Source organism: Oryx dammah, unplaced genomic scaffold, assembly GCF_014754425.2.
Source record: "Oryx dammah isolate SB20612 unplaced genomic scaffold, SCBI_Odam_1.1 HiC_scaffold_24, whole genome shotgun sequence".
Lineage (NCBI taxonomy): Eukaryota > Metazoa > Chordata > Mammalia > Artiodactyla > Bovidae > Oryx > Oryx dammah.
In genome coordinates, this window is record NW_024070208.1 from 83,601,134 (window position 1) to 83,611,838 (window position 10,705).

The window sequence follows — 10,705 nt, forward strand, 5'->3', positions numbered from 1 at the left end:
AACTGGCCTTTGATGCAAGCAATTCTGAATCTCTAAATCTCACTAAATCCATTTTTCTACTCTGAGGCATTAAAAAAATCTACTTTTATAGATTGATACGGAAACATTCTCCATTATCTCTCAAGACAATAAAAATATTAAAAATCAATCAGCGTCAAAGTACTAAAGTAAAGCTAATTCAAGGGTAGAAATCCATAGTTTACAAACTTGGTAGTAAAAGGTCGTCTTAATTATCAGCAGACAGCAAATTTCCAAGAGTCTTTCTGGGAAATCACATGACTTAATCTCGTATTGTTACTTGAATTGATTGGAGAGCTGAGGAATCGCCTTTTCCATGGTATGATCTGCCCCTTCTTCCAATCAAACACCCTCTATGTGTTGCGAGCAGCGTTCAAATTGTGACTGCAGAGACCTGAACTGTCACATAAGCGAAGTTAAAGGTGGTGACAGTTTAACTTGATGCAAACTTCACACTTGAGGAAAAAATGAGTGAGAAGCATCTGTAGAGGTCTGGACCATTTAGAGCATACACACATTTAATCTGGCCACAGAACCACCATAATCCTGTTGGTTCTTAGTTTTGGATGTAAACAGTGGCAAATTCCAACGACAATCATCTAAGCAGAAATAAAACCTCACATGAAAAAGAAAACTTGGCACCAAAACTCAAGATGTAAAATAAGAGAAGAAAAAGAAACTCCATCAACATACTCACGTGTGGCGCTAGAAAGTGTGCCGCGGCGCACGGACGCGGCCTACATTGACAAGTAGGTTATGTAACAAACCGCTCTAGCCACGGTCGCCTGGCCCGCGGGCCCTCACCATTATCTACCCCATGACCAAAAAAGCAGCAACTTCAGATTTTGGCCACTTTATGTAGCAGATATATAAAAAGCAAAGTAGGAGTTAATAACAAAATTATTAATTACCACCAAGTGTGATAAAACACTGATACAAGACAGCTCTTAATCTAGTCACAGAAAAAGGAAAAATTCCCACTACCCCATCTACAGCGTGGAATATTAACACTCCAGTTCACTCTGAACTGGGGGAAAAAAATTAGTAACTTTAAGTAAGGTAATTTTGTGCCCCTTGATGCTCTTAAAAGCAAAAAGGCACTGGCCAGGATTGCACCTTCCCATGTGGGCAGCCTAACAGAAAACAACAGATCTAAGTATCATGATTTGGGGGGAATTAAACTATTATTTGTTGGTAGACTAAAAGTGTTAAACTATAAAAATGTGCAGAACAGATATTAAAAAGCAATTTACAATTTGGCTTACTGGCAAAATTGACATTTTATCTGTATGTTAAAACTGAATAACCACACATACGAAAGCGATTAATAATGACCACTGTGCTCTGCCTCCAGGCCAAAGACTTACAATTTTAAAAACTGCTTTTGGCTAGGTGGCTCAGGCTAAGCATTTGTTCTGAGAAATATGTGGAAGTTCAGACAAGGGAAATCACCACGTGCAGGGTCTCAGGGTGGCTTATATGAGAAGGGAAAGCAAGCTGGCACTCAGGCCACGCTCAGTCACACTTGGTGGGAAAGACACTCGAGGGTCCTGTAACGAGGACAGAACTGTAAATAAGATGATCTCATTTAAAAAAGACACCTATTAAAAAAAGGACATCGCGAAAGAAAGATATTTATTGGTTCAAAGGATTAAGCTATCCATTAAAGTGAATAAAACTAACATCTTAGTAATAAATGCTCAGGACCAATTATTGTTTAGAAAAATAAGTCATCAGAAAGATCAACTTCTGATTATTATTTTAATAAATGACAATTAAGGAATTTAATCAATTATTTTATGACTCTGTATTTCATAATCAAAGCTTCTGTTATTAAAATTAAAGATCAGAGTTTTAAACCTAAAAACAGCAAAGAAAACGGCATCTATAACTTTGCTTTAAAGCAATGCATTGAGAATCATCTCAGTGCTTTTTAAAACTATGTAATATGTTCATTAGTGAATCATCAATTGTTTTTACATTACCTTAAGTTATAACTACATATGAAGTCACAGGCTCCCTGCTATGCAACAGTTAATACAGGTCATAGTTATAACACTAAATGGCTATATAACTAAATGACCCAAGCCCATACTAATGTCCAGTCTTAACGATATAACACTTACTGAAACAGAAGCTAAGATACTAAGAGACTAATGATAGCCCTTGGTATTAGACAGGCCTTACATTAACATATATGGTTCTGCCGTCCAGGATCTATTTTCAATATTTATTATGATACAGAGTCAAAACAATGAAGTGGAAACCAAAGGGTTAAACTAAGTTAGTTTTATGGGTTTTTTTTCCCCCAAAGTCTAAATTTTCACATTTCCAATTAGAATAAAGTGATTTGTAATTAATTTTTATGAAATACTCAATACACTCAAGGTAAAACAAAAAAGCTGATATTATAACAGTTATTTTGGTTATTATAGCTCTATAGCTTACACTCAACATTTAAGGGTGAAAACCGCATCCATTTTGTTAATGCTGTGAACTGCAGAAGAAAAATTTTTATAATAAATCTTTAAGAAAAAGTTAATACAAATAAATTTAATACTAAAATAAATGCATAATGCCATGTCTAGCTAATGATCTGCATACACAATCACATTTTAAAATTAATTCACTTAAATGCTAATACTGTTCTATGAAGCCATAAATAAGCCAGTTGATGTAAACTGGGCTGAGACAAGGATATTCTAAAATTATGACATCAGTATCAAAAACTCAGGATGAGTTTGAAGTCTTTATTGTATATAGTTCCATTTTACATGGAATTATAAAATCATTAAAAATCGTAATAGGTTTTAAAATATAAGATGTTCTCACATCTAATAAAAGATGAGGAAATAAAAATTTAGAAAAGCTAATTGTCTGCAAGATATTCTGAGCCAGAGAGGCCTGAAAGGATAACGTAATCCAATTCAAGGCACTCATTTTGAAATGAAAACTTGGCAAACTTTGAAGAGTTGCCCACAGTGACACAGCTAGGCGGTGGTAAAGTCAACAATGCCAGGCTCCAGACTTAACGGGTTAACTGTCATCTCCCTAATACGCTCACTCGCTCTCTCATGGCAAGAATTCCAAGGCTGCTGGGATCAAGGCCCCTTCTGCTAGTGGTCACTTTAATCCACACAGCAACCTGCTTACTACCGCCAACTCATCTAAAAAGCAAAACTACATTACTAATGTTAAAAACAAAGCTCAGAACTTGTGCTTGCTCTAAACCTGTCTCTAAACACAGCACCCCGACTGCATCTTTGGTTGGCATGAATAAATGAAGACGCTTACTCGACTTGAGCCCCGTTAGCCACCAGGGCACTAATGCAGTCCAGGCTCCCAGAGCGAGCCGCCTTGTGAATAGGAGTCTCGCCCTCACAGTCCTGAAACGACAAAAATGATACACACAGTGAAAACATTCAGATCCACATTCTGGAGTCATTAATGAAGGCCATGGGCCATCTCAGCCCTCTCTGAAACAGAGTAAGGGGAGCGAAATTTGAAGCAAAACAGAAAGAAGTACAGATGAAAGAGCAGAGCAGAGCAGGCCGAGGAAGGAGCACACTCTCCCGGATTTTCAGGGCGAGAGCAGAGCAGTCAAGGGGCCTCCGCAGCGATGGCAGCATGTGTACTGCAGGCGCAACTGAGAAGCAATTCTTACGGTGAAGCACTGTGCCAATGAACGCGCAGCGCAAACTCACTGTCCTCAGAGGAAACCAGCAATCCAGGCCTAGCACTACCCACCTGTATCTAAGCCTCCCACAGGACGTCCTGAGGCCACACCTCATCTCAGGCGCGCCCAGCACCCCCACCGCCCCAGACGTTTTATCCTGAGCGTGAATCAGGCCTACACGTTAGACAAGACTGCTGAGATAAAGGGTCGAGAAAGAATAGGAAGAGAGCACATGGAGTCAGACACAGGCAGCTCCACACAGTTCAGGCTGTTTGTGACGGGCAGCTGTGTTTAAGGACCTCCAGAAAGGCTGCGTTAGAACCTGACCGATCCTTCAGAGGACAAGGAAATGGAACCCCACTCCGGTATTCTTACCTAGAGAATCCCGTGGACAGAGGAGCTGGTGGGCTGCCGTCCAGAGGGGTGCACAGAGTTGGACCCAACTGAAGCGACTGAGCATGCATGCGTGCACTGGAGAAGGAAATGGCAGCCCACTCCAGTGTTCCTGCCTGGGGAATCCCAGGGACAGAGGAGCCTGGCGGGCTGCCGTCTATGGGGTCACACAGAGTTGGACCCGAATGAAGCGACTTAGCAGCAGCAGCAGCAGACCCTTCAGAAAACAACGTTGAAGGAGGCAGAGGAAGTGAGTGACTGACTCAGGGAAATGACTCTGAGGAATAATACAGTCATTAAAAAAAAGAATTACTCTACACTGTATGAAAGGACCAAAAAAATCTGAAATACAATTTCATTCATAGACTCGGGGGTAAAATAAAAGGTCAAGAAAGAGCAATCAAGAGAAGCTGCTTCCATTAGAACAACTGATTTAGGACTTTCTGCCTCAGAAATGCCAACAGTCCTTGAATCAATCATATCCCATCATCACCGAAGGGGAACGTGGTGCAGAAGACTACACAGAGTTATGGGAAAAGACAGGAAGCAGGGGTGGGGCAACTGCGCGCGGCGCCCAGGAACCTTAACTTGCAGGGGAGACCAAGGCGGGGCTGCAGCAGAGAGAGCGGCAGAGCGCTGCATGGAAACGACACAACGGGAAAGACGCAACTGCTCACCGGAGGGAAAAGCACGCATGTTTAAGCTCAAAAGCAACATAAAACCCCCAACAGAACAGTCCCACTTTTGAAGAAAGAAACAGAAAATTGTGAGTCTATACAGTAAACTATCTGGTAAAGTCAACTTAAACAACTACAAAAACCTACCCCTATTCTCTGAAAAGGGGAGGGGGGGTACACGCTAGGGACGTGCAGAAAGGAGGGGGCGATCGCCCACGTGCATCGCCGGGATGAGCAGAGTCGAGACGCAGATGAGATCCTGCCAAATAACACAGAGACGAAGAAAACAAAACAGGACTTTAAAAACGATCTTTAGTATAAGAAAAAAGGTTTTCTATATTATTTCAAGATGGTGGGATAGCAACAGAAGGCAGAGAAGGAAGCAGAGCCACCCTGCTCCTACTTCGCGTTACGCGAGGAGACCATTTCAGCTGGGAAGGTCAGAATGAACACTAAAGAAAACTGCAACCAACAGAATGAGAGTCAAGAGCAATTTTATGGTTACTCACATCTCAAGTTCAGACAAGTCGTATTTCAAAAATACCAAACAGCTTGTAATATGATTCTAGAACTACTGCTGGCAAACTCTGAGTCATAAAAGACAGAGGGAGACGCGCCAGAAATCCCAAGCAGAAAAGTCACCTTGAATTTTCATTAAAAAAAAAAAAAATTTCTAATCTAGTTATAAGAAACTACAGGCAGTATCAAGCACCAGCACCATCCTAGAAGGGGTTTTAAAGAGATGACTTCTGGACTACAAAAATAAACCTCTTAACAACAAACTCCACTTCCTCTTTGGGTAATCTCAGAGCACTGAGCCTCGAGACAGCACATCCAAGCTTCAGTGACCACTCCTGCCAACCTCAGCAGTGGTAGCGAAAGCCTCCATTACACTTGAGGAAAATGAGCTCAGAAAGGTTTGTAACTAACATGCCAAAAGATTAAGACCAGAATATGAATTAAAACAAAATTTATTAAGACCAGGTTCCAAACATTATATGCAAACGAAGAATAAGAAAAACCTGGATTTAGTTCTGTATGTTTATGTGGGAAATGAGGAAAAACTGTCTACCTTGAGATGAGCCGAGAGGAAGCCTACTGGGCCTCAGGGTCGCAGGGTGCTGGTCACGGCAGTCCAGCCTGGCAGCCGATCCTCAGCTCCCCATGTGAGACCGCAGCCAGCCAAGGCCCCCCGAAGAGGGACGTCAGGCCCCAGCAATATCCCCGTCGGTGAGAGGACAGGGCGCATGGAGCCAGGTGGGCTCCTGCCACACTCGACGAGCGCTGCGAGGAGGCTGGCCCTGGGGGACGTCCGCCCTGGCGCAGAGCCGGGGAGGGCTGCCACACAGCACCATCCAGAGCGGCTCAGGGAAGGGGCGTCTGCGGAAAATACCCCGCTGCTGGAAACCATTCTATGAAAAGGGGGCTTCTGGGCTTAAAAGTCTTTGAAACACAGCATTAGACGACTTCTTTAGAGCTCCCCAAATTAAATGTTATGTAACAACTTAATTAAAATCATCATGAAGAAGGTTCTACACTTAAAACTCCACATATATACTAAACAGTAACTACTGCTATTCACACTATCCTATCTCACTGATAAGGAAATTGACTCACAACCAAGGAAACAGCTTGCCCAAGGCCATAGAGACAGGAGGCAGGGCGCACCCTTTCCACCAGGAGGAAGGGGGAGGAGAATCCAGGAGCAGGAAGGAGGCTGGTGAGGACAGGTGACGCCTAGCGCCACAGCCACACAGCTGCCCACTCGGAACTCCCGAGTTCTCGGAGAAAAGCAACAAAGCACAGGAGGAGCCTGCGTGAGAGGGGGTGGCGTGGAGGGTAACCGGTGAGCCGAGCGGCAAGAAATGGGCCTAAATCCAGGCTCTCCTCGTGGCCCTGCCCCCCTACCCAGGCTCAGGAAGAGACAAACGGCCTTCATCCTCACTCCCCTTCCTCACTGACCCGACTTAAACGACTGCTACGCCTTTCCTCAATCTGGTGTCCAAGAGTCACTTTCTACTTGACACCTGACTACCTCCCAGTCTGGTCATCATCCCCACCTAGTACCTGGAGCGAATAACTCAGATGGTAAATCTGCCAAAGCTAACGCAACCAGATGACTGTAGATGACTTCATAGCCATTCTTCTGCTGAACAGGTGTGTTCTCACAACCATCAGTGGGGATGAAGCTAAGGCAGCTGTGAGCAGGGGAGCCAGGAAACCTAGGCTCAAGACCAGACTCCTTCCGTCACCAGCTGTGACCTTGGGCAGCTTGCTGTGGGTCATAGTAAGTCACACAACAGGTGAAAGCACTCTGAACAGAAAGCACTGCTGTGAAGGCCGATTATCCACAAATAGTTCAATAAACTTAAGTTCCAGTTAGCCCACAGGTAAAGATCTTACACTCTAATTAACGCCTCAAATTAAAACTCAACACCATGTAATTACAGCCGGAAGAAGAAAACAAAAACAAACCACGTCAATCACAGGCACTCCCTTACCGGTTTGTTAATGCTGGCTCCTGCTTGGATCAACCAGACGAGGCACTGAGGGTGTCCCCCAAAAGCGGCAACGTGGGCTGGGGTCTGTGCGTAACGGGTGGTGGAGACGTCCAGGGTGGCCCCCGCTCTCACCAACTGTATCAAGCATTCCAACTTGGAGAAGAGCAGGAGGGGATGAAAGAGACACAAAAGTCAGTATACTAGTAACTCTACTCAATCTAAACTCTATGGTGGTGGAAAAAAAAAAAAATAAACTCTATGGTGGAGACGAGTGGGGTTTTGCTAAACTTTTTTCTGTTTAACAAAGTAAAGGCATGCCTTCCCAATATCACAAAATTTAAAAGGCTTATTTAAAAACACATTTTTCCTCTTCCCTGTAAAAAAGCTGGTACCCAGGAATAGGAAGTCAAAATGATGGACATAATACAAATTTAAATGTTTTTCCTACAACTAACAAAACCAATATAATGTTGTATATCAACTATAGTTCAATTTTTAAAACAGCTCAAATCAGAAGAGACTAGATTGTATATTCAAGGATTTTGATCAGAACTAAGCTTTGCCACTTTCACGAACTATTCTAAAAAATTCTGAACACTTAAGAGTGATTGGTTGGATTTTCTGCATCCTGCACAGGCCGCACTCAGGCCCAGCTCCAGATCTCAGGGAGAAGACGGCGCTGAGCAGGCGAGAGGGCAGCCCTTCATCTCGTCACAGTCTGTATAGAACCCCTTCCGCCATCAAGGATAAAACTGGCCGAGCAGCACAGGTGAGCTCTGCTCAGGCAGGTGACTCAGACAGACAGAAGGGCGGGGGTCAGGACGAGACTCTGCAGCCCCGCACCAGGACACACTAGCCTCTGGAGAAAGCCAGCACACTCAAGTTATTCACCAAGTGCCTAGACTGCGCCCAGCACTGTGACGGAAGGTCCGCTGCTCTCAGATCGAGGACGATCGCCTGTTTCTCCTCCCCAAACACCATGCAGAGTCAGTGGGGAAAAAAATTCCTCACTGCCAGCGATTCTGCTCCAGAGGACAGACCTCAGGTGAGGAACAAACGGCTACCAGGGGTCTCACTCCGTGTCTCTTATCCTCTTTCAGCAATTTCATTGTTTCCTTGCAAAGGATAGAGCACTGCCGTCAACTATTTTGTGAGGATGAGCTTGCAGTTGGTGGTACAGGTTTAAAATAGGATTTGTCTTCAAGAAACCTGAATCTGAGAGTAAAGGCTGAAAAAGAGGTACTATTTTGGTATATTTTTACATATTGCTTTTATTAATGTACTGAGTGAAAAATGAAGGTCAACAATAGCGACAAGATGAGCAGGTCTCAAAGCCAAAAAAATGAAATAAGGATAAAAATCGCTTGATGTGCCAAAAGTAGTTAATCTTAGTATGAACTGAGAGCTCCCCAGACTAAAATTTGTTAACCGCGGTTTGATGAAGGAAAGCAGGTTTGGAATTTTGGAAAGATACTGTTCAATAGGACACCTTGTAAAAAACAAAGGGGTAATTAGAGTTTTTAAATGATGTCTGGTTTAGTCCTCTGGGAGTGAACAAGCCTCATAAAACGGTGAGGTAATGTGTGTAGCTGGCACATTTCTAGGAACACAGATTGAGAGCTGAGAGTAGTTCACAACATGCTGAGCACTCAGCGGGCTTTGCACAGGCTGAGAACAATGAGGGCTGCGCGCATGCTTGGTTGCATCTGACTCTTGCAATGCCATGGACTACAGCCCGCCAGGCTCCTCTGCCCATGGGATTTCCCAGGCAAGAATACTGGAATGGGCTGCCACTTTCTTCTCCAGGGAATATTCCGGACCCAGGGATGGAACCCACGTCTCCTGCATTGGCGGGAGGGGCGGGGTGGGTGGTTCTTTACCACTGAGCCACCTGCGATGCCCTGAGAGGAGTTCACAGCAGGCTAAACGGTCGCCTGGCTCTTGCACAGGCAGAGAACAGTGAGGGCCTGCATGTCCACCAAAGGAGGGAAGCTGCTGGCAGGTGCGGGGAGACAGGGCTGAGAGCCCTCAGTCAGGAGTCCTGCCTTATCTTTCGCCCTGACAGCCTTTTCTCGCGGCCCCTTCTGCATCTAAGACCTCACAGAACCGAAGACACTAAAATAAAAGGCTCCAGTCACAACGTTTGGTCTCTGAGGGCCATCTACTACACGGCGTCCAAGGTTTACTACTCACGCTCTGGACAGAGACTTGGTGAATCAGCTGGTTTCATTTTTATTACAAAACACACGTGCATGAGATTCACCACTGCCATCACCCTAGCCGTCTTCCAGTCATGGCTGTTTTTAATTCCTAGAGATAGGGGAAGCACCTGTGCCTTGGTAAATATTCTAAATAGCGCCTCCCAAGGGGTCCTTAGCATTTTACAGAACGTTTGGGGCTGCCATGCTGTGTCCTTAACCAGGGTAGGGAGGATCGGAATCAATAGGGGAACCTTTCCCCAAAAAACCTGCCTTGGCTGTTACAAGGGTGGTGGTGGTACCGTTTAGTCCCTAAGTCGGGTCCGACACTTTGGGACCCCGTGGACCGCAGCCCGCCAGGCTCCTCTGTCCACGGGACTTCCCAGACAAGAATACTGGAGGGAGTTGCCATTTCCTTCTCCAGGGGCTCTTCCCAACAGGAACCGTCTCCGGCACTGGCAGGCGAGTTCCTTATCCTTGGACCACCTGGGAGGCCCGTTACCAGGGTGCCTCTCCCCCTCCCCCCGCCCCCCAAACACCAAGGTGCCGAGAACCAGTGCTTTGAGAATCACCTAGTTGAATGTAAAAATGAAGATGCGCTCAGCAGGGAGATGGCTCCCGGGCTAATTGACCGGCTGGGGAAATCCACATTCCAGGCTGCAGGGAGACGCGCCGGAAGGCGCTTTTATTGACACTGATTTCCCCAGGGCACGCGGGGTGTCGGGGATCTCACGGCCCCGCACGACTAGCCTCCTCGCCCCGCCGTCGTGACTCCCTCTCTCTTCTCTCACTGAAATAAACCGACTTCGTTTTCCTGGGGGCCGGGGAGCGGCTTCCCAAAAGTTGTCGCTGGGCTGTGACCGCAGCCGGTACAAGTGAGCCGTTACGGCCGCTTCTGAGGAGCCTGGAGGCCCTCCCTGACGAGCACTCCTCGGGGTGAGCAACCCCGAGGCCCCCGCGGCGCGGCACGCCGGGGCCTCCCGCCCGCAGAGCGCCACGGGCCGCGGCGCCCGACAGGCCCGGCCCACGGGGGCGCAAGAGGCGGCCACCGCCCGCCGCGCCCGGGCCCCGCCAACCCGGCCGCACGCGGCACGGAGCCCCCGGAGGCTTCGAGCGCCGCGTCCCGCAGGCTGCCGGGGACGCGGCCGCCGGACCCCCGAAACCTCCAACTCGGCCCCGGGCGGCGGCCCCCCCGGGCGCGAGGAGGCCCGACAGAGGCTCGGCTCGCGGAAGTTCCCCTCG

The 10,705-nt window shown here is 46.6% G+C and overlaps 1 protein-coding gene across 1 annotated transcript in view; it reads right to left on the reverse strand.

Moving 5' to 3' along the window:
* ANKRD10 (ankyrin repeat domain 10) overlaps window positions 1–10,705 on the reverse strand; it is a 31,670-nt gene that overhangs the window by 20,105 nt on the left and 860 nt on the right. The window contains exons 2-3 of the mRNA XM_040267459.1: window positions 7,266–7,418; window positions 3,313–3,404 (exon numbers count right to left, since the gene is read on the reverse strand). Of these exons, the coding sequence (XP_040123393.1) occupies window positions 3,313–3,404; window positions 7,266–7,418 (245 nt within the window). The remainder of the gene's footprint in view (window positions 1–3,312; window positions 3,405–7,265; window positions 7,419–10,705) is intronic.